Source organism: Dipodomys merriami, unplaced genomic scaffold (genome assembly GCF_024711535.1).
Source record: "Dipodomys merriami isolate MVZ:Mamm:240054 unplaced genomic scaffold, mDipMer1.0.p SCAF_92, whole genome shotgun sequence".
NCBI classification, from domain to species: domain Eukaryota; kingdom Metazoa; phylum Chordata; class Mammalia; order Rodentia; family Heteromyidae; genus Dipodomys; species Dipodomys merriami.
Window position 1 is genome coordinate 1,787,782 of NW_027206535.1, and position 25,011 is coordinate 1,812,792.

General features: G+C 49.3%; 1 protein-coding gene across 2 annotated transcripts; it reads right to left on the bottom strand.

Moving 5' to 3' along the window:
• Positions 1-1,519: 1,519 nt before the first annotated feature.
• Positions 1,520-24,258, bottom strand: Rorc (RAR related orphan receptor C). 2 transcript variants are annotated; one of them, XM_070013851.1, is made up of 11 exons: positions 24,164-24,258; positions 21,368-21,397; positions 9,388-9,473; positions 8,699-8,840; positions 6,806-7,327; positions 6,491-6,612; positions 5,342-5,474; positions 5,067-5,174; positions 4,779-4,889; positions 3,601-3,710; positions 1,520-1,816 (listed from the first exon to the last, which is right to left on the bottom strand). In XM_070013851.1, exons 1-11 carry the CDS (start codon positions 24,201-24,203, stop codon positions 1,655-1,657), a joined length of 1,566 nt encoding a protein of 521 aa, XP_069869952.1. In that variant the 5' UTR covers positions 24,204-24,258; the 3' UTR covers positions 1,520-1,654. The 2 variants fall into 2 exon arrangements, with proteins under 2 accessions (XP_069869952.1, XP_069869953.1); XM_070013852.1 differs by lacking the exon at positions 5,067-5,174 and having other exon boundaries at positions 24,164-24,254.
• Between the last annotated feature and the right edge of the window lie 753 nt (positions 24,259-25,011).

Consider the following 25,011-nt stretch of genomic DNA (forward strand, 5'->3'; position numbering starts at 1 on the left):
GAGGCAGGCAGTCACAGATGTGGGATGACACCAGCTTTCTGTAGAGTGAGAGCAGGGCTGGAGGCCAAGGTTAATGAAGTTCTCCCAGGGGTTGTCCTTGACATTTTGATTGGCAATTGTCCAGCTGTTTCCACTTCTATTGGGGGGGTTTGTGTGATAAAAGACAGCCGGAGCTGGAATGGAGTTTGTACATCCCAAGTTTAAGATAGGTAAACTGAAGCACCATGGAAATGTTCTGGGGTCCTGTCAGACAGGGGGACTTCCCTGAGGCCACTTGGTTTCTCTGAGTGAACTCAAGGAGATTGTGGCCAGGTGCTGGTAATCTTATCTACTCTCAGATAGAGGCCAGGAGACCACTCCAGATAAAGGATTTGTGAGACCTTATCTCAACCAAGAAAACTTGGCACAGTAATACACACCTGTTTATCCCAGCTGTTGGGGGAAGTGTAAATATGAAGATTGAGGTCCACACCAACCTGGGCAAAAAGCAAAGCCCTATCTAAAAAAAAATAACCAGGGGAGCTGGGAAGGTGGCTCAGTGGTAGAGTGTTTGCCTTGCATGCATGAGGCCCTGGGTTCCATTCCTCAGCACCACATAAGCAGAAAAAGCCGGAAGTGGCACCATGGCTCAAGTGGTAGAGTGCTAGCTTTGAGCTGAAGAGCTGAGGGACAGCACCCAGGCTCAGAGTTCAGGCCCCAGGACCAACAAAAAAATAAAATAAAATAAAAAATAACCAGGGCATAAAGGGCTGGATATGTAGCTTAAGTGGTAGCTCGCCTCCCATACAAATTTGAAGCTCTGACTTCAAATCCCAGTACTACAAAAACAAAAAAGTACATGATGTCAGAAAAGATATGTTCTTAGGACCACCTTTTATAGGATGAATTTAGTATGTGTTTCACTTGTATAGAATGGGTATGTCTGATTAGATTTGTGCTAACTCCTAAAGTCTGTTTTTAAAGTGCACGTGACAGGTTTTTGCTTTGAACACTGATGCTCTTGGCCTCTTTTATGCTTTGTTTCCATACCCAAACCCCATAAAGCAGTTATCCCGGCCTCTTACCCCTATCCTTTACTCTCCACATATCCAGGTTCTTCTAGATCCCAGGAAAAGGACAGGGTGCCTAACAAATCCTTTGCTGTACTGAGAGAAAGGAAAAAGGTGGAAAAATCTAAGGGTCCAGATTCGTGTTATGTACAGGTCCTTCTGGGCGCTTGCCACCAGTCTCTGAGCTTGATCCATTTCCCCTAGCTGAAGCTCAAGGGGAAATGCAATGAGGTATTTCAAAGGTCGGTTCTTCGCTTTTGAGCCCAGAGTTGAGTCTTCTTCATCCAGGATGCTTGGATTCATTCCCTATATTCTTGAGGACATCTTAGTGCTCCTAGAGGTTCTTATATCTAACCTCACCCCACACCTTCCAGAAGCTGGGGCAGAGGCTCTGGGAAGTGAGGTGGAGCAAGACTTCTCTCCATCCCTATCCACTACTAGGCAAGCCTGGGAGGCAGAAAACCAGTCTTAGCATTTGTTCACCCCAAGGACATAGGCAGGATCACCCTCCAGGAGGCATAGGAAGGAAAAGACTGATGATGGAACAGAGTCCAGGGAGGTGGGCCAGCAGGCTGAAAAGAGAGGAAAGGTGTCCCTTCTCCAGGTCACTTGGATAGCCCCTCAGGAGACTCGAGTTCAGTGCTGAAGAGTTCCTTGTAGAGCGGAGGGAAAGCAGCTTGGACCACAATGGGGTGGAGATGTTGGAAGATCTGTAGTTTTTCTACATGCTGACTGCACAGGCTCCGGAGCTTCCCTTTGGGTGGCAGCTGGGGATGGGTTAATGGAGAGAACGGTCAGCATTCTCCTCAGAGCAAACAAGTCCTCTTGCCTATGCCGGACTGTACGACCTCTCCTTGTTTTTGCTCTAAGTACTTGGCACTTTGGATCAGTCAAATCCCATTGGTAAAAGTATGTATGTGTTAAACAAACAAAGAAAAAACCCAACTGAAGCTAAGTGAATGTCTTTTGCATGCAGCCCCCAAAATCATACGTGGATCCTCAACACTAGTGCTGTGCCTAGCATGTAGCAAAGGACTGCTTTAGTGATTATGCCAATGGATCCTCACATTGCTTCCCAAGTAAATTGCCTAATAACACCTCTAATTGTAGCATTTCCCTAGCTTCGGAACTCCCCATTGCCCAGAAACAAAGTCTTAACTCTTTCTATGACACTGGAAATTCTCCCTGATTTTCCTCTATTTTCAGACTTATCTTTGGCATTCTTCAGCCTCATCAATCCCATCTTCTGCTTTTTTTTTTTTTTTTTTTTGGGTCCGGTCCTGGGGCCTGAACTCTGGGCCTGTGTGCTGTCCCTCAGCTCTTCAGCTCAAGGCTAGTGCTCTACCACTTGGGCCACAGTGCCACTTCCGGCTTTTTTCTTTTTGCTTATGTGGTGCTGAGGAATCGAACCCAGGGCCTCATGCATGCAAGGCAAGTGCTCTACCACTGAGCAACCTTCCCAGCCCCCAATCCCATCTTCTGAACTTACACTTTATTCAAAAAGTACTGTCAGCTATTCCCCAACTATACACTACTTTGCCTTCTTAGTTTTGCTCATATCATTCCCTAAGCCTGGAATTTCTGCTGCACCCTCACAGAGGTCTGTTAAAACCTTATCTCTAATATGACCTTGTTAAGTGCTACCTTTTCTAGGAAGCATTTATGTGTCACTCCTTTTGCACTCAACTTGTTGGAATCCTTGTTCTATTCCCTTTTTCCAAAGGCTTTTACAACAGCATACTGGGGACATAGAGACAAGGGACAAAAAAATAAAACTACTGGAATTAAAATGTGCATTTATCAATTGAGTCACATAAACAAGTCATTGCTACAGGAAGATTTTTAACACCTGTCCTTATTGACTGGGTTGCCAAAAGGATGATAGAACATATTAGTGAAAGCACTTTGTTAATCTCATTATTATAACATCACATATCACATTCTACTCTATATTAGGGGTATATTAAAAGGTATACAAATCTCGGGGCTGGGAAGGTGGCTCAGTGGTAGAGTGCTTGCCTTGCATGCCTGAGGCCCTGGGTTCGATTCCTCAGCACCACATGAGCAAAAAGAAAAAAGCCGGAAGTGGCGCTGTGGCTCAAGGGGTAGAGTGCTAGCCTTGAGCTGAAGAGCTGAGGGACAGCGCCCAGGCCCAGAGTTCAGGCCCCACGACCGGACCCAAAAAAAAAAAAACCCAAAAGGTACACAAATCTCTTTATACCAGTCTAAAATATCTTGGTGAGGTCAAAAACTGAATCTGTATCTTTCCACAGTGCCTTATACAAGCAGGTGTTTTGTAAATGTTGGCTATATTAAACTGAATTGCTCCCTGGAGGTTCCTTTTAATTCCAGACTCTAACTTTCCATCTCTGTACACATGGAAGTAGTTGCTTGTTTCCTCAGTCCCTACTGCTGTTGCAAGCTCTCTGGCATAATGTGGCATTCAGCAGTCCTTCCTTTGCAACCTCAGATCCTAGCCCTGTGTTTCATACCCTGATGTCACAGATCCGACATTGGTCCTGGCCTTTTCTACCCCTGAGACTGCTCCTACCTTTGCCAGAATGCCTTGGCGATGGGTCTTGCAGAGATGATGATGGAAGGCTAGCTCCAGATTGTACTGCAGCTGCTCCACTTTCCTTTTCTCTTGGAGCCCTGGTCTGTCTGAAGGAAGGGATGGGACCAAAGAGAGAACAGAAAGAACATGGATTCTACAGCAAAAGGAATGTGTTGGGTCTTTTCACATATCTGATCTTCTGAACTGTGTGTACATTTGTATGTATGTGTACGTATATCTTGGTTTGGGAGCCGTTAGCTCTGGGACCTAGCTGTCTGCAAGGGAAACTGGAGAGAAATGAAGGGGATGGAAACTTGTAATCTTCTAACTTCAAGCTACCTTCTCCCTGATAACTTGGTATTTCACATAGCCCATTCTGCCACAGGAGGAAATAAAAATAGGAAGGAAGTTCCCAACTCTCCTATGTGAGTGGTTTCTGATAGGAGCCACTCAGGCCCTTTCCAGACCTCTGCAGCAGTCTGTGACTCACTTCAACTCCCAAATCACCTTTTGACCTGTTTCCCTTAAATACTAAGAAGTTGTATTTAAAGCTTTAATTTCCAGTTGAAAGGGGCATATTGGCAGAGCTATAAGAATGATTTGAAAATCCAGGTTGGCAGCCAGACCCATTTCTGCAGATTCTCTGAGGACTTAGTGTTTGGCTGGCTCAGGCTAGCCACTCTAGTCCAGTGGAGTTGGATACCTATAGCCATGCCATTGAAGGCATTCGGTCTTAAAGGATCTTGTACAGAGCAGGGATTCTCAATCTTGATGGCCTGGAGGAGGCTATTAAAAATTCAAGTGCAACTCAGACCAATTACATCAGAAACTCTGGAAGTGAGAGCCAGGCAGCAATAGGTTTTAGAGCTCCCCAGATAATTCCAATGTATGCTACAAAGGAGTCACCACATCAGACTAATTTCTATCAGGGAAGTAGCTCATTTCCTCTGACTCTCACTTCTCCCTGATCCAACCACACCACCTAATGCTGGTTTTTGTCCTGTTCCAAGGGTCCTTGGCATCTTTATTTGAACTGATTTGATTGTATAGCAGTATGGGGCAGGGCTCATCCTGCTAGCTCCTAGATTTAACCACATACATAGGCCTAGACTTAGTATCTGCTGTGCCTCAGCCTCCAGAATGTCCTTTCCCAAGTCAGGCCCAGTCACACTCACTGGCATTGATGAGAACAAGGGCAGTGTAGAGGGCAATTTCATCCTCGGAAAAGCGCAAGGCACTGAGGGAGTGGGAGAAGTCGAAGATGGAGCTGATGAGCTCATTGCAGCCTGATGGAGTAGAAAGCAGAAGAGTAAGCAAGGCAGATGAGACCATGTGCCCAAAGACACCGCCCTCTGGATGCTAGGAACAGAGGGGAAGATCAGCCAGCTCTATATAAAAGGATCACAAAGCATTGCATGGGGTTGGCATCAGAATCCTCCTTCTCATTCACCACTGCCCCTCACCCAAGGCTCGAAACAGCTCCATGCCACCGTATTTCCCTTCAAAAAAGACTGTATGATTATCAGCATTGTAGGCCCGGCACATCCTGACCAGCACAACCTCCATTGCTCCTGGTGAGAGGGAAGAAAAGATGGATGGACAGCATGAAACAAAGCCAGCAGCCTGTTTCTGCCCCACTCAGTGTCCTGGTATCTTTAAGCCACCTCCCTCCATTTGGCCTTTCCCGCTCCATGCTCTGTCCCCTTTCCCCAAGGTCTACCTCCCTATCCCGTGGCACCTGCTTTTAGTAGTACGATCTGGTCATTCTGGCAGAGCTCCATGAAGCCTGCGAGCCGCTTGGCAAACTCCACCACATACTGAATGGCTTCAGTGAGGCGGTGGGCACAGCGCTCCCACATCTCCCATATAGACTGCAGGGACAGAATGGAGATCTGCTGTAGCCCTCTGTGGCCCTGTGATCCCTCCAAGCCCCTAGGAGTTCCATATAATAAATTGCAGGTGGTAGGTTCTGAACTCCCATGTTCTGGAAAAATTCAAAACCTTTATTAGCACAAAGGCACAAGTCAATTCCTGTCATGTGATCCTACTTATTGAGCATCTACCATCTCAGTACAAAGGAAACAGAGGAGAGATGAAAGGGCAACTTTTCCTAACCTCAAGCTATGTTCTCCCTGGTAGCCTAGTATTCCATGTAGCTCTTATAATACTAGGCACTAAGGATTATGCTACAGGGGGGTGGAGAGTCTTCCTGAAGTACACTGCATTAGCTGTTGTGGGGGAATAAAAACCATATGAGGTATGGTTTACCCTCAAAGCCTGCTTACTCTTCATCTCCTCCCAAAACACACCCAAGGTCTTAGTAAGCTTCAGAAGTCAGTGAGATGTGCAAAACGAGTGCTTTTTAGAGTAAGTGGTATCGTCAGAGCCATTAGATCTGAATTTGATTTTGTTTCCGTCACTTTATGATTGTGATTAAATCTATACAGCAATAAATACCACTCTTGTAGTCTGGTTATTTGAAGGCTCAAAGATAATCTATGTAAGGCATTTATTATGGTGCCTGGCAGAAAAAGGGTATTCTCTATAACACAACTCAGGTTCTGAGTAGAGCTAGTACTGACCGAAAAGGTAAAGGAAGAGGAGAAGGAGGAGGAAGGGAGAGAGAGAAGGGAGAGTATATCAAGTTCTAGATAGTAGGGGAGTAGGTTGGAAGCTGAGTGAAGTTTAATAGCAGGGGCTAAGGGAAAGCTCTTATCCATCTGCTAGGGTGTAGGCAGAAACACACCACACTCGCAGTACATACACTTGTTGGGCAGCCTGTGTTTATCTGCAGTATCTTGCCTTCTTCCCCTTTAGCCCCTAAGCCTATGCAGGTATCCATCTCTGGTGATGGGACATCCTCACTTGCCACATGTTCTGGCCTTACCTTTCTCTGATAGCTGGTCACCTCCTCCCGGGAGAAGAGGTTATTACGCTGCCGTAGTAGGTCTTCCAGCCGCAACTGACATGTCTCTCGGTAGGACTTGCAGACATTCTGTACCAGATGTTCTGGGGCCAGAGAAGAAAGGCATGACCAAATCTCAGCCAGCTCCTACCCCCACTTACAAGATGCTTCCTGCTGGGTCTACTGCCTGTCTTGACCCCTTGTCCAGGACCCCTTGCTTTCTTGAGGCTCATGTTTGTTTGATGTAACTAATCCTCCCTCATTTCCACCACTGTCTTGGCTTTCCCAGGTGCTTACCTATCTCTGTCAGAGAGGCATACGGTGCCTCTGGGGTACTGCAGATATTGGGGCTGCAGTAGCTGTCTGGACCCTGTCCTGGATCCCCAAACCCAGAGTGCCTGGGCCCCTCCAAAGGAAGTCCACATTTTCCAGGAGTAATCTGGCTGTTTCTGCTATAGATGCTTTCTCTAGTCTCAGCCTTGGCCCTCTGAGGGCTGTACTCAAGGTGGCAGGAGGCCCCTTTGGGCTCTGTCTTGGCCAAGTTGTTAGAATATGGCAGCCCAGAGCCTGAGGCTCTCAGGAGACCAGGAGGACAGGCGGAGGCTTCAGGCAGGTCAGGTGAGGCACCGAGGGGCAGCTGGCCATCTGGGAGCCCCAAGGTGTAGGTGAGGATATCTGCTCCATGGCCCCCTCCTGGAGGAGTCTTGGCTACTTGTTCCTGTTGCTGCTGCTGCTGCTGCTGCTGCTGCTGGAGTTGTTTCTGCACTTCTGCATGCAGGCTGTCTCTCTGCTTCTTGGACATGCGGCCAAACTTGACAGCTGAAAGAGGCCAAGGGATCAGGAGTTTAGGAGGTAGAACATGCAAGGCTCAGGGCAAGGTCAGCAGCCAAGGATCATTCCAGGATGGACCAACTGCCCTCTGACTCCAAGCCCAACTTCCCCAAGAACCTTTACTTTGGGAACTTAGGTCTCCTCCCACCCCTCACTCTGAAACCCTTCAGGATATACCTGACCTGCCATTTCCATTTCCTGAACAAAATCATATGGATGTTCAACTAGCTTCTAATAGTGGCAGAATTCAAACAATGAACCTGGGTAGGGGGATTCTGGCTTTCTGAGATTGGGGGGGGGAAGTGTCAGGTAGGGGGAGGCCTCAGGCTGTATTGGGGTCAGCGTGCCTGTCTGGGAGGGCCGGAGGAAGAGGAGGGCTGAGAACACAGGTCTCCCTGTGGTCAGGCCTGCAGGCTCCCTGGTGACCTAGATACTCACCACAGCCCAACCCAGGCTCCGTGGCTTGCTTCTGAACATCCTCTTCTGCTCTCTCTTTCCTGCCTTTTACTCACCCCCACCCCGCTCCCCCTCCCAGGTGTGGGGGCACAGCCCCTCACCCTGCCTGCCCCTTTGCACCCCTGCATGTTTCCTTTCGCTTTGTTATTTTGAGCACTGAAAAGTGCTGACAGGCTCCTTCTGCATCCTCATCACCTAGTGTCCCCCCCTCCCCCAGCTCCTCAGTGGTGGGGGACCTGAGGGGGCTGGTGAGAAGGTGGTGGGTGAAGACACTGGGAACATCTGTTCCCCTGCCCTTCCTTCTGGGTCTTCCTTAGGCTAATTCTGCTCCCATTCTTCGCCATAGTCCCATGTCCTTGAGTGGAATTTGTGGGGCGGGGGGGGGGAGTGGAATTCAGGGAGGAAGATGGAGGTAAACTAGGTCTTCACAGACGTAAACCACAGTCAGAAGGGAAAGACACGGACACTAGATGAGAGCTGGGCAAGAGGGAAGTAGTGTGAAGAGAATTCATCTCAGGAAGAAGAGATGAGAGGCCTGGGATCTTGAGAAAGGATTGTTGGGTCAGAACCTCAAGTTGGGGACTCTGTTTTTTTTTTTTTTTTTTTTTTTTGTCGGTCGTGGGGCTTGAACTCTGGGCCTGGGCGCTGTCCCTTAGCTCTTCAGCTCAAGGCGAGCACTCTACCACTTGAGCTACAGCGCCACTTCCAGGTTGGGGACTCTGAAGAGCTTTAAAGGACTGACTCCAAAGGGAAGAGACAAGGGGCTGTCAAGAGGAGAAATGGAAGGAGGTCTCAGGAAGGGCATTTTGCAGGCCAATCCATCTGCCTAGCTATCCCTCTACAGACTGCAAGAAAATCTCCCCCACCCCCCCACCCCCACCAGAACAGCCTGTTTGGGCTCACCATCTCGGGACATGCCCAGTGCTAGGCACTTCTGCAGACGGCAGTGCTGGCATCGGTTACGGCTGGTGCGGTCGATGGGGCAATTCTGCTGACGGGTGCAGGAGTAGGCCACATTACACTGCTGGCTCCGACGGAAGAAGCCCTGGGGAAGGCATGGGGGAGGTCAAGGCTGCTCACGCTGGCCAGGCCCAGGGTGGTCCTGACCCAGCTTTTTCACATCCTTTAGCCATCCATCCTCCCATCCTCAGTCTTCTTACCATCTTCCCTCTTCCCTTCCTTCCTTCCTTCCTTCCTTCCTTCCTTCCTTCCTTCCTTCCTTCCTTCCTCCCTCCCTCCCTCCCTCCCTCCCGTTCTTTTTAAATGCCATTCCAGTAGTTTGAACTCAGGGCCCGAGCACTGTCCCTCTGAACTCTTTTGCTCAAGGCTAGCACTCTACCACTTGAGCCACAGCTTCACTTCTGGAGGTAAGAGCTTCACAGACTTCCCTGCCCAAGCTGGCTTTGAATCACAATCCTCAGATCTCAGCCTCTATAGGATTACAGGCATGAGCTTGCTGCACTGGCTCACCTCAATTTGTTCAATTCCTTGCAGGGAAACACCACTGGGAAGCTCCCTAGCTGCCTCAGTTGACCATTGAGACCTTGGCCTCCAGCTCTGAAGAGGAGTGTGCATACCCATGCACAACTTACCTTGCACCCCTCACAGGTGATAACCCCGTAGTGGATTCCAGAAGACTTGTCCCCACAGATTTTGCAAGGGATCACTTCAATTTGAGCTAGCAGGGGGAAAGAGACACACATCAGACCAAGATACTTTTTTTTTTTTTTCATTTACATTCCACCACTATGTACCTGGGCTACAGACACCGGTGCCCCTTTCCTACCTAACTTCTCCAGGCAGCTCCAGATATTTCCCTCTTGTAAAATGGAAGAAGTAAAGTGGCAAATGCTTCTCAGTAAAGGATCTGAGGCCTTCTTCCCCGCCTTTCCCCACTGAGAAGGAAGGAGCCGGCAGAGTGGGGGCAGCCGGGAGTCCTATCAGGTTTATGGAGGCAGAAAGCAGCTGCAGAAAAGCCACCTGCTCAGCTCTTCCAGTTGAATGTCTCCAGCTGCCCCTCCATCCTGTCTCAGTCCTCACTGCCTCACAACACCTGCTTCCCGCCCAAGGGGCTTTCTTTGTAGCTCCCTCCCCCACTGGGGGCTCAGTTCCCATGGGCAGAGTGTGGGGCATGGCAGGAAGATGGAGTACATCATACAGGAGGTAACTGGGGGCTAGGTAAAGATACCAGCCATTCTCAGCCAGACAGAAAAGGCTTGGGGAGAGCTGCACAGAAGCAGGAACCAAGAGAGGGACTCAAAGAGTAGGGGGCAGAGAACCTAGGAAGAAGCCACAGATGAAGTCCAGGAGAGTGGGACTCCACAACCCAGCTTTGTTGGGTGCCAAGGAGAGAGTCTAGGCTCTTGGCCTGAGTGGACAGAAGGTGACTCTGTATGTATCTGTGTCCACCTGTGTGAGCACTGGTTGAGACTAGAGACCATCTTATTCACCAGCTCACTTAGTAGACGAAGGACAATGTCTGAGAAGGCTCAGGTTCACACAGCTAGTTTCTTTCCAATAAGTTATTGTTTTTGTTTGCTTGTTTTTGTTTTTGCGCCAGTATTGAGTTTGAACTCAGAACAGAGCCTCGTGCTCTCATGCAGACTTTTCACTCATGGCTAGCATTCTACCACAAGCCTCTAGTGCCAGCTTTTTGCTGGTTAATTGGAGACAAGTGTCTCTCATTTGTCTGCCTAGTTTTGTCTACCTAGTTTTGAAATGCAATCCTTAGGGCTCAGCCTCCTGAGTAGCTAGGATTATATGGCTGAACCCTTGGTGCCCAACCTATTGTGCTGCTCTGAATGAATGACTTCTTGAGTCACAGATCACTATTTTTTAACTTTCTTTTTGTCTTTTCTTTTTTGGTACTGGGGATTGAACCTAGTATGTTCCACTTGCTAGGCAAGTGTTTTACATTTGAGCTACATCACAGCCCACTAAGCATGTTTATGAGCATTCTTTCTGTGTATGTACGCCTTGGCATGTCTGCTTGCACCAGTGTACACAGGGCACATTTGTGTATTAAAGCTTGCTCATTGGGCACTAGTATCCAGGTTCTTGTTCCCATTAAGTGCATTGTAAGATGTACCTGCTTATACTCCTCTGTTGCTTGCTTGCTGGCCCCAAATTCATCTCCTGTTCTTTGCCTAGTCCCTGTCAGTGCTCACAGTTCTCTGTAGTTTTAAGGTCTGGGATCCCAAGCCACTCCAGGTCTTTTTTTTAGCACTTCCAAGGACCTATGGGTCTCTTCCACCATCACTGGTTGGTTGGTTTTCCCTCTGAGAGGGAGGCTAGGAGAGGAGGAGGCCAGAAAAAGCATCCTGTGGCCAAAGCCTCTTTTTTTTTTTTTTGGTTGTGAGGCTTGTACTCAGGACTTGGGCACTGTCCCTGAGCTTTTTTGCTCAAGGCTAATGCTCTACCACTTAGCCCATGGTGCCACTTCCAGTTTTCTGGTGGTAACTTGGAGGTAAGAGTCACAAACTTTCTTGTGCAGGCTGGCTTTGAATCGTGATCCTCATATCTCAGCTTCCTGAGTAGCTAGGATTACAGGCATGAGCCACCAGCACCCAGCTCTAAAGCTTCTTCTTACCTGTGACAGGTCTTCCACCCTAGGGAGAGAAGAATTTTTGCCCTTTGGAGGGCAAATCTACATTCCCAAGAGCTCACTTCCAACCTCAAGCCTGCCCCTGGTCATATGCAAGACCTGCTTATATAGGATAGACAGGGAGACCATAACTTGCTTACCATGCCCTGAAATCTTATTTTCACCATCTTTAAAGTATCATTCTCTCAGTCCAGCCTTGGACTGAGTCAGGTTAAGTAGTTGCTTCCTTATGGCTACAGGTGTTCTGAAATCCTTCCATCAGGACTTGATTTTTTTCCCCCACCTCTACTCATACTTGCCACCTAACACCCACATAGTAAGCTGTGGTCACCCCAGGACCAAATGACAAGTGAATTTTTTATTCTTTCTAGTAAATTATAAATAGAGGTCAATGCACACAAGGGAAGAGAGAATAAGAGGGGAGAGACTAGAGTTGGGAAGAAGGTTAGAAAGTATGGGGACTCTCATGCTTCTAGTCAGATTCTGTCTACCTCAGTTCTCTTAGCAGTGAGATGAGAATAAAAGTAAAATTGCCTGTCTATGAGTGACTGTAGGTCACACAGACTCACATTAGATGACATTACCAGTATAGCACCACATAGGGGCAGAGCACCATGAGTGGCAGTAGCTGCTGACCCAGGAGAAGCAAAGAAGCTGTGGACATGGCCAGGCCTAGAGAAGCCTTTGGGCCCCACAGGCTCTGTTCTCACCCAATATCTTCCCCTCTGTTTTGGTGATATCTCTCCTCAGTGGCCCTAAGACCAGAAGAAGGGGGATAGACAACATTGGTCACCCCAAAAAACAAGCAAGAGGGAGATTAGGCCAAGCCACAGTGGGAACTTGGGCTCTGGCCCAGCAGCCGACCACAGGCCTCCCTGCCTCTCCCCTTCTCCAAGAGCCACATCCGTGTGCGTGTATGCACTGACCACATGGGTAACCCTAGACACATCTCCCTGCCCCACAGCTGACCCACTGCTGGCCTTAGGGACCTCGCCACAGTGTCACCAAAAGCTTGCCCTTTTCATAGGAAGAGGTGAACAGCCAAGGACCTCTTTCACAAATACCATATTTGGGAGATCTAGAGCCTTGGACCTCAGCCTCCAGGCTAGCCCCTTCCCCACCTCCCTCAACCATAATCCAAGGCTGAAGAATACAATGACAGGAACACAGAATCAGAGACTCTCAAAGTCAGACCCTCTAGCTTCTCCGAGCTGGAGGGACTAAGAGGTTCAGGACTAGGTGAAAATAGAGACAGCCCTAGGAAAGGAGAGACAGAGGCAGGAATGTAGGAATGCTTATGCTTATGTCCTGGTCCTATGTCCAATCCTCAGAATTACCAGGCTTCTTGTCCTACTCTTTCTCCTTCCCCTACCACCTGCATCCCCTTCAGTGACATCCACCCCAAACCTCAAAGAGAAAGTACCGGTACTCAAGAGAGCTAGTGGAGGGCGGTGGGGAGGGGAAAAGATGGGCACTTGGGGGATGGGAGTGCGAGATGCTGAGAAACACCTCCGAAACACCTCCGTTAATCCACCTTCAGGACCTGCCCCATGAACCAGTCCTTGAGCAGCAGGTGGTGGGAACCCACATGGGGAGGGGGAGCTGAGTAATCACAGGATTACTCAAACTGTTTCCTGGGAGCCTAGCCTGCCAGGAACTTACCATCTTTGGGCCTGACAGTGCCAGGAACCAGAGCCAAACAAAGGTCAGGAGCCTCATAGCCAGCCCTAACCCCACTGCTCTCGTAGCAGTGGGACTCTGCCTGTTCCCACTCCTGCTTGTTTGGGAAGAGCTTTGTGTTTCATCTGCTACTCACTGTACTTTTCTCCTGAGAAAGATTTGAAAACTGAGGCCTACAAACTCAGTGGCTTGACTAAGATTATAATCACCAGAATTGGCAGAGCTAGCATTAGGTCCCGTTAAGCACCCTTAACCATTAAGCTAAGTACCCTGAGGCACTGGTAGAGCAGGAGAGGAGCAACATTATTGGTTATCAAAAGAAAAGCCTCCAATTTTGTATTTCCAAAAGGAGAAAGAAGAGAAAGGAGAGAAAAATGTCTTATTTTTTTTTGGTCCGGTCCTGGGGCCTGAACTCTGGGCCTGGGCGCTGTCCCTCAGCTCTTTAGCTCAAGGCTAGCACTCTACCACTTGAGCCACAGAGCCACTTCCGGCTTTTTTCTTTTTGCTTATGTGGGGCTGAGGAATTGAACCCAGGGCCTCGAGCATGCAAGGCAAGTGCTCTATCACTGAGCCACCTTCCCAGCCCCAAGAAAAATGTCTTTAATAGCTCCTTAAATCAGCTAGTCGGGGGATGATTCTACCTTTTGTATCACCTACAGATCACAAGACAAAACAAACAAAAAATGTAAGTCCCTGTTCAGGAGATTGGAGATGGGCTTGATAATTCTATATTTTAATGAGCTCTAGATTGGTACCTAAATTTGCAATACATTATTAGCATACCCTTAGAGTAGCAAGAACTTAGCCCTTCGGCCAGTTTTTGTGCCAGGTGGGCAAGGTAGGTTTTACAATCTCTTCCCAAGCTCTTTCTTCCTCCTCGTGGTACTTTTATTTCTTTTGTTTGTGTTGGTACTAGGCACTGAACCCAGCGCTGCAAGCATGCTAAACACCCACTCCCCCACTAAGCTTTGCTCATCAAGTTCATTCTTACACCTTCCCTACCTTCCAGTGTGACCTGTAAAACTTCATTGTGATGTAGGCTTAGAAAAAGAAAATGGGTCTCCTGTATTGTCTCAGAGATTGAAGGCTCCCCAGGAAGCATCTTGTCAAAGCTTCATATGAGGAGAAATACGGTAGAGGCAAACCTACTCTGCCTCTAATCTCACTCTGCTCACAGCTGTGAGATCCATTGATAGTGCTCTTTGAATGTATCCAGAACTTGGCCCTGGGCCATGTCCAGGTGCCCTATGCCACAGAGAGGAAGTGGTAGGTGCAGAGGAGGGGTGGCAACCCAGGGGGATCTTACCCCTCAAACCCCAGAACCACCTCCAGCCCAGTGGAGAACGATTCAGAGGATTCCTGGGATCTTCATCTTCCTGTGAGGTCAATCTAGAGCTAGGCCCTTTTCTTTCTCAGTTGCTTCTCTCCAATACATACTGCATAAGGAGGAATAATAATTATAAAAGGGTCTGGGAAGGTGGCTCAGTGGTAGAGTGCTTGCCTCTCATGCATGAGGCCCTGGGTTCGATTCCTCAGCATCACATAAAAAAGTCTGGAAGTGGCGCTATGGCTCATGTGGTAGAGCGCTAACCTTGAGGTGAAGAGCTGAGGGACAGCACCCAGGCCCAGAGTTCAGGCCCCATGACCAACAAAAAAAAACCCAAACCCTAAAACACACAAACACACAAAACACACAAACACACACACACACACACACACACACACACAGAGCACTGGCCATTTATTTTTTTTTTAATGGGGCTGAACTCAGGACCTGGGCATTGTCCCTTAGCTTTTTTTCCTGTCCAGGGCTAGTGCTCTACCACTTAAACACAGCTTCACTTCTGGTCTTTTGCTGGATAATTGGAGATAAGAGTCTCATGGACTTTCCTTCCTCCAGTTGGCTTTGAATTATGATCCTCAGATCTCAGCCTCTCGAGTAGCTAGTATTCCAGGCATGAGTCAATGGCGCCTGACTTTATACACACTTTTGAATGATCACAACCACCTTTTGTTGGAGGTACTACTAGTATTGTTCTCTCAGATGAGAAAACTAAGGCCTAGCGAGACTCAGATCTGCCACAAGTGGCAGGTCTGGCATTGGTCTCTGTAACTCTAGAGCAAGTGCCCTGGACCATTAAGCTATGTACCTTGTGAGGATGAGATGCCCGAAGGGCCAGAGTGGGATGAGGTGAGATTATTTCCTGCAGGGGAGGGGAAAGTGAAAGGAATGGGCTAGACAAATAATCTAGGGAGAAAACTTACAGAACTAAAGCCACAACTCATGTATAAAAAGTCAGATATTCCCTCGGTCCCTAGCTTTTCCTCTGTAATCATCGTCCCCTCCTGCTCTTACCTGTTTTGCTAAGGTGAGACAATGTGTTACACCTAAGTGAGCTCCTAACCCTTGCCAGACCATAGCTCCCTTAGGGTGTGGACGAGTTTCTTGCTTCTTAGTAGGCCTTTCTTTGCAGAAATGAATGATAAATGAGTGAGAAAGAGGAATGCTTTTCTTAGCCTGACCCTTCTCTCACCACTGAGACCACAGCTCTAGCCAGGGGTCCTCTGTGTACCCCAATCTGTTACCAGCCTCCCTCCTTCCTTGGCTCTCAGTTCCCCCCAGCTTCTGCAATGCTGAAAACCAAGGTGGTTGGCACAACCACAGGAGCAGCAGGAGGAGGGCTGGGTGGGGAGGCGCTGTTCTGCCTGGTGGACACTACCCCAGCCCGAGCAGGGCTCTCCCCACAGTCCCCAGTGACAATTTTATGCTGATACACTCGGATCCTAGAGCTGAGAAAATAGTGAAGCTAAAACTCAGGTGGGCGAGAGAGAGTCTGGGGTTTTGCAAAGCCATGAAAGACAGCCAGTCTCCCGAAACCCCCTCTTGCTGCCCCCACCACCCCCGCAGTCTGGGGCAGGAGAAAGAAGGGGAAATAAAAGAACCCAGTGAAAACAACCAGTGGATGGGGGGGAGGGGATGAATCACCAGGAAGAAGCTCTGAGGAGTGGGAGCCCAGACGGCACACTGTCACATTCAGAGGCCTCCCTTGCCTCCTGAGCCTCCGGTCTTCGTTCTAGACACCACCATTGCTCTGGAAAGCCACCAGACCCGGAAAGGCCGGAAGGCCCTGCCTTGTTACCATCCTGACATTCCAAATAGGCATCCCCGTCCTTTTTGAACCTCAGCACCCCAGGGAAGGTGGTTAGATCTCAGGAAGAACTACGCATTAAATGGTACATGAATGAGACTCCATGACTGCTTTCCTTGGAGAGCCCTGAGCATGGGCTTTAGTTTGCGGTGGCACAGAGGCAGGGGGAAGGGAAAAGTGCATCCTTGTCAGGGACAGACATATTAACATACATTATCTTCATAGTGATAGGACAGGCTGAGACTCCACATTCTAGTGCCTTGGGCTCCAAGCCGTTGGGATTTGTGCTAGGAACAGGAAGAAAGGAAAAGAGCAAGAAACAGGAATGATGCTAGAAAGGAGAATGTCTTCTACAAAACCCTCAGATGGCCCTGGACCCTTATGGTGAGCTCTGTGGCACCCTGGGGATTTGCAGTTCCTACTGGCCCATTATTTCTCATTATCATGACAGGATTAAAGATCAGGACACAGAGAGGGCAGACATGTGACCTCTCACCCATTGGCATCCCACCTCCCGATCTAGGCTCAATGCCAGGGCCTCAATGTCTATTGGCCCCTCATTGGCCAAGCCTCTTAGAGTGAGTACTTGGGCCACCTTCTGGCCAGCTGGGAGTCTGTTTGGTTAATGGTTAGCTTCTCTACCTGTCCCTGTATCTGTACATGGTGAACTGCATTCCAGCTGTTCTCAGGCGTCATACCACACAGCTTTGGTTCTCTTGGTAAGCTCAGTCCACATCTCCATCTAGCCAATAAGCCTGTTCCTGTGCCTTTCATAAATCAGTCCTTTGAGTTTAGTTTCTGTATCTCTTTATTTCTTGGACTGTTTCTGCTCCTTGTTTGTTTGGCCTTAGTGTTTGGGTATGTCACAGACACAAGCTTCACAAGCTTCTAACTCTCCCTAGGTGTTGGTGGCTTAGTACTACCTAGGACCAGAAAACGTGGGGTTCTGAGATATTCAGAAATGCCCACATGAGGACCAGTGGCACTGTCCTCCAAATCGGATGAGATCCCCTCTCCTAGACAGCTGTGTGTATGTGAGGGGTGGATTTAAACCAGAGCTGCCCAACTGTCTCCCCAGTCACTTCCAGGAACTCCTGCCTTTATGCTGGGCTTGAAACATACCCAGCATGGCATCGTAGGGTTAATGTGCTTATTTGGGGTCATTTGTGGTCGGTCCAGCCTGCTAGCCTTTGCTGCTAATGAGGAGAAGCTAGAAACAGATGTTCCTACTTGCATTGTTGGATGCCTTTGGCTTGTCCAGGGCAGCTCATACACCTGCACTGCCGTCTCATCCCACTTACAGAAATGAAGCTCCTTTCTTGCCTTGGTCTCCTTTTCTTCTACTGCCTGGGAGGGCAGAAACTCTATTGGGGCACACCTCAGAAGCTAGGATTCACTCTTTAGTCCTCCTTTATAGTTGGCATTGTTGTTTTTAAGTTTAATGTCCTTGTTTTACACATGAGAGACCAGGACTCTACAGACTTGCCAAAAGGTGACATGGTGACAGAAATGGTACCAGAATCTGTTTGTTAGACTCTCAGTCCATGGGTCTTTCCAGGACTCAATATGACCTCTCTTCTGTGGCTTGTGGGAAGACCCCATTTGAGGCTGAGGCCGTCACAGGCCTCAGGCCGCAGGGACACAGGCTTCCCTTTTCTTCATTTACCCTGTGCTCTGAGCGGTTCTCTGGAGGTCCTCACATGAACCATCTGATTTGTCCACCTAGCTCAGCTGAAAGAACCAGGACCCCAGACATCTTCCCACCAGTTGTTGGCCCAGTGTTTCAAAGCAGAAAGGGAATGATGCTAAAGGTTTTCTGCTCCTATTTCCATTGCTCTGATCCTTCTGATCCCTGCATTAGTGATTAAACCTGGAAAAGCATGCACATACACATACACACATGCATGCATGTACACAAAGCCCATCCTAGCTGGAAGGCACTTAGTTCTTGCATCCCTGGATGAGCAGAAAGTGTGGTGTCTGTGAGGTATAGATTCTGGCATTCTGACCCATCATTGCCTGCCTCAGTTTACTCTGACTGTCCTGCTTCAGAACGTAGCAACTCCCCTGGTTGGAGTCACTATGGGATCTACTTCACTAGGAGCTGAGAGAGTAAGTTCAGAGCTCTGGTAATTGCCACCCTCCATCAGCTCCCAGCTGTGTGCTCTGGGGTGTACCACTACCCTCCCTGGGTCTCTGCTTTTGTGAACTTAGGCGCTGGACACCTCAGGCATTCTCAGGGAATCTTTCCAGAACTTACAGCAAGAATTCCTCAACTGTTCTTTTGACTACTGCTTCAGTAAGGAAACTGCCTGGAAGGGGGTGGGGGGTGGGGGGGTGGGAGCACAACTTTCCAGCCACTCCTCCCAGCTTCCAACGGCTCTTGCCCTTGACCACGACACACCCTTCCAGGGAGGAGCCCTCCAGCTTTGTTCATACTGTTCCCAAGGCACCCTCCTCTTGAGAGGCTCAGGGATGGTGACCCCACTCCCAAGCTTCCCCCGCACCCAGGTGGCCCCAACTCACTTACTTCTCATGATTGAACCTAGGCTTGGCAGCTTAGCCGGCCTTGGCTCCCTGTCCTTCTCAGCAGGGTGGTCCAGGTACAGGGAACAGCTGGCAGTGGAGGTGGGGGTGAGGCCCTCTCAGCGGAGCCTCAGCCTGCAGCTCTGCACCTAGCTCTCCCCCAGTGCTTCTGAAAGGGGGAGGGGGGGATAAACTCTGCAACACACAGGTGGCTAAGTGACAGCCCCCCTAGTCCCCCAGGGGTGTAGTGGGTAAGATGACAGGCGCTCCACGTGGCCAATCTGGGCCTGGGGCAGGGTGTGAGGGGTGGAGCAGCCAATCGTAGGGGGCGTTGGAAAATTCCAAAACCACATGCAACAACCACTCGCGGTAAAAGCTGTTTCCACTTGCCAGGGTAGTTCTGGCTGGGGAGCCGGAATGGACCTCCTATTCCCCTCTCTCTAAGGATCCCAGCCTGACTCTCTTTGCCAGAGAACTCGGAGGACAGGAATGTCCCAGAGGTAAGTTACAGGATGTCTGCTGAGGGTGGCAGCATCTGCCATTGAAACCCTGTGGACTAACCCAGCCTGTTGTGTCTGAGGTTGTCTACCCCCACCCTCATCCCTATGCTCCTTCCTACCAACATGCCATCTACCCTGGGCTAGGGAACATGAAAATTATAGTAGGAGCCAAGGACCAAAGGTGAGCATAATACGAACAGTAGTAACAATTATCAGGCAAATACTCAGAATCGGCAGGAGGGGAGAGTCAGTCCATCAGACATTTCCTTAGGGGCAACTTTGCTAAATTGGAATGCAGATAATGACATTTATCACTGTCTAACTCATAATCATAATAATAGTCCTTACTATGTGCCAGAAATGGTTCTAACATATTATGTGGCTTTAGCTAATCCTCACAAAATATTTTCCAAGGTAGTTTTCCCCTTTCAAAGATGAGAAAAGCGAAACGGAGAAGTTAAGTAACTTGCTAAAGGTCACTGACCTAGTGAGTAGTAGAGCTAGAATTCAAGCCCAGGCAGATTGGCCTCAGCTCTCCCTCAAAGGACCAGTAGGGTTTCTCTGGTTCAAGTCTGCTTTTGAAGGTGTCTCAGACTCAGATACCTCCTGGCCCGAGTTTCTCAGTAGATTGATATGGGGTTCCAACTGATGGGCCAAATAATTTTGGCAGTGTACCTCAGCCTTGGGGATTCAACTGTGAGAGACCTGAACATCTAGATTCTTTGGGCCAACTCTCCTGAGAAGTCTTTGATTTTGCTAGAACTTCACAAGCAACTCAGGCAGTGTGAGCTTTTCTAAGCAGGCTTTTGAGAGCTGGGCAGCAGAAGGGAGGAGGGCCTGATGGCCTGGATCCTAATAGTAACTCATGAGTTTGGGGGTTACCGAATGTTTGCCAGGGTTATTGGGCCTGGGACAGGAGCCAGAGATAGGGTCCTGGCCAGCAAGGTTTCTGTGGTAAGGGATTAAGAGTAGGAATGGTTTCACCTCTCCCAGTTCCCACTGCTCCAAAAGTCCCCTTCTTCCCCCCAACACTCCCCCCCTCCTCTAGCACACCTACGTCACTCTCTGACCTGCTTTCCTCATAGGGCCCTGCTCAGCATTTCCGTGAGGCCCTGTGACTACGGGCAGGCAGGCGAGGCTTGATCAGGATTGTGCTGAGCGAAGCAGCCCCCATCCCCAGGAGGATGTCAAATCCTAGATGGTCCCCAGCCCTGTCTCTGGCTCAAGGAGGAGAAGCTCTATGCCCTCTGAGATGGCTCTGCCTAGAATAGGGAGACTGTCCATGGTTTGAGCAGTTGAAAGGAGGGACTTATGGGAGAAATGGAGGATTCTCATCAGATCAGGAACCCCTGCTAACGGGAAGCCTTTTCCAGCGTGCCCACAGGCTGCTGAGCACATGTGTGGCCCTGCTAGGGATGATGAGTTTTGCTACTGAAATGAAGCATGTGCATCTTCTGGGAAAGTAGTTTAAAGAAGATGCTGACTTGAATGTATCCATTAGAAAGCTCTACCTGAGCTCTAGCTTTCTTCTCACAGATTGTAGTCTTTTACAGCCCCAGGGTAGAGAGTGTCTTTAACTCATTCTGTTTCCTACAGAGCCAAGGCTTTCCTGCTCTTCTGTGTGGCACAGCCAGGCTCCAAGCTTGTTCACACTTCAGGATGTGTTAACCACAGAGATGAACACCAAACCTGGCTCTGCTGCCGCAAAGCCTGGGGCCTCCCATTGTGGCATCCCTGAGTTTCTGAGGCTGCTACCCAGCACTACCTCTCCACCTCCCCCCTTCCCTGGACCACCAGTCTCCCTCTGGCCTCCCTCTTACTTCCTGTGTGGCTCTGTCCAACTTCTCTGCCTGCTTTTCCTTTGTTCTTTGTTTGTTTCTTGACATCTTTCCCTTATCAGGCTTGCCCTTGGCTGTGGCCCTTCACCTGTCCCAACCTTTCCTCACTCCCTTGAGTTCCCAGGCTTGCCTCCTTTCCAGCCTATCATTTCTGTCTGGCTCTTCTACCTCTGTCCAGCCCTGGGGCTTTCTTTACTTTGGACCTCCCAGAGTCCTTGACGAATTCTCTCTCACCACAGCTCAGCCCTAGTTCTTGGTCCCAAGCCCTTACTCACAAGTGTGGGTCTTCTTTGTAGCCAGCAGCTCTGGAAAGAGAAAAGAGGGGCTCAGTGTCAACTGTTGAAGGCACATCTCCCAGTTACAGGATTGGTTCCATTCTACTCCATTCCTTCCCAGCAGAGCCTGGCTTCTGAAAGAAGCTAGGCCACCTTTGCCAGCTCCCATTCTGCTGCCTTCTCTGCCCTTCAGCCATGCTGGCCCTCTTCCAGGTTCTCAAAGTGCCAGGCTCTTGAATGCCTCCAGGACTTCCCCCATGCCACTCTTTCTGCCTGGAGTGACCTTCTCTTCCCTACCCCTTAATCTACCATCCTCTCATCACTCATCAAGTCTCAGATTCTATCCCTTCCTGAGAAGCTGTCCAGGCACTCTCCCTCCCCTGAGTTTTTACTGAGGTTTACTCACTCAACACCTTACACTTAATTTCCTGGCACTCACATATTACCCAACCACCATAAAGTATGCTGTGATCTGTAAAATGGGTCTGCTCTGCTAGACCGTAAACCCTAGGAAGACAGTGCCTATATCTGTCTTGTTCAACTTGCTGTCCTGACAAATATCTAGAACACTCCCTGGTACCTGGTACAGTAGAAGTGCACCATAACTGTTCTGCACCCAGAGCAAAATCTGCATGAAAACAAAACTCTTGGTTGCTGATTGATTCCTGAAAGTATCCGGAAGTTTCAGAGTAGTGGGGCTGGTGGCAAAGCAGAGAGCTTTGAACACAAAAGCCCTCCCTGGCCTCCATCAGCCAGATTTCATTGGCCTGCCATCTGCCCAGGGAAGAATTTGCTTTTCCTGTGCTGCTCTGCTGTGTGATTAGATCTGGATGGAGCGTTGGCAGAAGAGGGCACAGGTGGGTGGTGATGTGATAGAGGACCACCTAGGAGGAGTAGCTGCTGAGGGGGGAGCCTTAGCCAGAGCATGGTTGTGGAAGCATTCCCTCACACAGTTAGAGGTGATGAAGCACCTGGGAAGGGAGCCTCATGGGAAGAAGCTTCCAGACCAGATCTTGATCCATTTCCTATATCCACATAGTGGCAATTCATAGATCTTATGTCTAGTCTTTGTCCCAGCCATGCCTGTAACTTCCCTAATCATTGCCTCTGGGTTTGTTTTTTTTTTTTTTAAAGTGTATTTTTTGTCTTCTTTCTTTTCTTTCTTTCTTTCTTTCTCTCTTTCCTTCTTTCTCTCTTTCCTTCTTTCTTTCTTTCTTTCTTTCTTTCTTTCTTTCTTTCTTTCTTTTTTTCTTTCTTTCTTTCTTTCTTTCTTTCTTTCTTTCTTTCTTTCTTTCTTTCTTTCTTTCTTTCTTTCTTTCTTTCTTTCTTTCTTTCTTTCTTTCTTTCTGGTGTTTGAACTCTGGGCCTGGGCACTGTCCCTCAGCTCTTCAGCTCAAGGCTAGTGCTCTACTACTTGAACCACAGCGCCATTTCTGGCTTTTTCTGCTTATGTGGTGCTGAGGAATCAAACCCAGGGCCTCATGCATGCAAGGCAAGCACTCTACCACTGAGCCACCTTTCCAGCCCTGTCTTTTCTTTTTTTGGTACTGGGGATCGAACCCAGGACATTGTACTTGTTAGGCAAGCGCTTTGCCACTGAACTACATCCCAGCTCCCTAATCATTGACTCTGTTCTGTTACTTTTCTCCTCTTCTCTTGTCCAGTCCAAGCCTACCACACACACCCTCTCTCCAATACCCCTCCCCATCCCCGTCACTGTCCCTCTGTCCAGGGGATGCTCCCCCCACAACTGGGCTGTCATGGTGCCAAGTGGGCCTGGTAATCTGGGATCCCTGGGTCTGCCCAGAGAAGGAATGACACCACCTAGCCCCACCCATCCTGGCCATCCTATCCAGCCCCACCTAGCTTCCTTCCTGATGTGGCACCCCTGTCCCTCCTCTAGCTTTACACCTCAGAATAGTCCTAAATTTGTATGTGTGTGGGGAGGGGCGGGGGGGGGGGAGTGTGCTTCTTTTGCCCAGAGAGCAAGCTGTTCTTCCACCAGGTGGCCCTGGAGCTTGGCAGCTCTGGCACTTGCTCAGCTCACATATTTCCCTGGGTGCTCACATTGACCAGGCATGGGGTGAAGATGCCTGAGTTAGTCCATTGGTGGGGCCTAGGGCTAATCCAACTCTCGGTCCCTCTCCGTGCTTGGCCCAGTGCCCCACATTCTCTGCAGAAACGAAACCCCATACTTCTGGGCCAGCGGGAGGAAAGTGCCAGGCTAGTGGGCATGGGCAACTAATGGGGCGTGGTGGCTGTCCCCCTCCCTCTTTCATAGCAGGACCGGACAGGTTCCTCCACTGGTGAATGAAGCAGCCAGCCTTCCTGTCCCTGTTGTCCAGGGGCCTGGCCAGCTGCTGAGATCAGTAAGGGTGGGGGGACCCTGCCACCCCTCAGAGGCACTCACACCTGCGAAGGCCACCGTGTTCTCATTCTTCACTCTTCTAGCTACCCTAATCCTGCTCTCCCCTCCTCCCCCTACCCCAAATTGTCTTTCTTTTTCACTTCTTCCCTTTCTCCCCCCCCTCCCCTCCCCATAGTGTTCTTGCCACCTCTCCCTGCCTTTCCTGTTACCCTCTCTTAGTTTCCAGTCCTTTCTCCTGTTTCTTCTTCATTTTCAATCAGGACTTGTCCTATCTTACCTACCTGGGCTCCCCTACCAGTCCATCTCTCCCTTTCTGTGTATTCTTCTCTGTCCCCCTCTCTACTTGCCCACTGACTTCCCATCTCTCCCCACCTCTGAGCCTCCTGGCAGTCCCTTCCACCTGCTTACAGAGCTGTGGGGCCTCTTACCCCTTGAGGCTCGGTGGTGTCTCTGTGGGGCCCTGTCCATGGGGCAGCTCCCTTGGTGCCGTCCTTGCTGCCCTGGCTGCCCAGGAGGGCAGGGAGCAGGGCCCAGGGGAGGGAGGGAAGAGGAGGGAGGGAGCACCTGGCTGTCAGCAGGCAGGGAAAAGGAGTGGCTGGCAGAGCTGTCTTGGCACCAGGAGGGAATGTGGGGAGAGACCAAAAAACTAGAGATTAGAGCCTTTGAGTAGAAACAGAATAGATGAAAAGAAGGGACCTAGGGTTGGGAAGGTGGCTCAGTGGTAGAGTGCTTGCCTAGCATGCATGAGGCCCTGGGTTCAATTCCTCAGCACCACATAAGTAGAAAAAGCCCAAAGGGGTGCTGTGGCTCAAGTGGTAGAACACTAGCCTTGAGCTGAAGAGCTGAGGGACAGCACCCAGGCCCAGAGTTCAGGCCCCACAATTGACAAAAAAAATAAGAACAAAAAGAAAAAGAAAAAGAAAAAAAGAAAGTAAAAGAAGAAAAGAAAAGAAGGGACCTAGCATTTAGCAATCACCTACTATGGACTAGGTCCTTTGCCAGGTCCTCTCTGTAAACCATGATACTGCTTTATGTAATTCCTCATGACATCCACCACAGGAAACAATTATTTTAGATTAATCAGTGAGTCAATCAAGTGATGCTTAGAGATATTAAGTACGTGCTCCAGAACTTGCACAAAATGATGCACGGTTGAGTTATGATTTGAACCCAGGTCTCTGTGATTTCAGAACCCCACAGTTTCTATCAGACTAAGACAAGTGACAGAAGTAACGGTGAAGGGACAGCCTGTTTGTTCTGCTTCTTTGGGATGGGG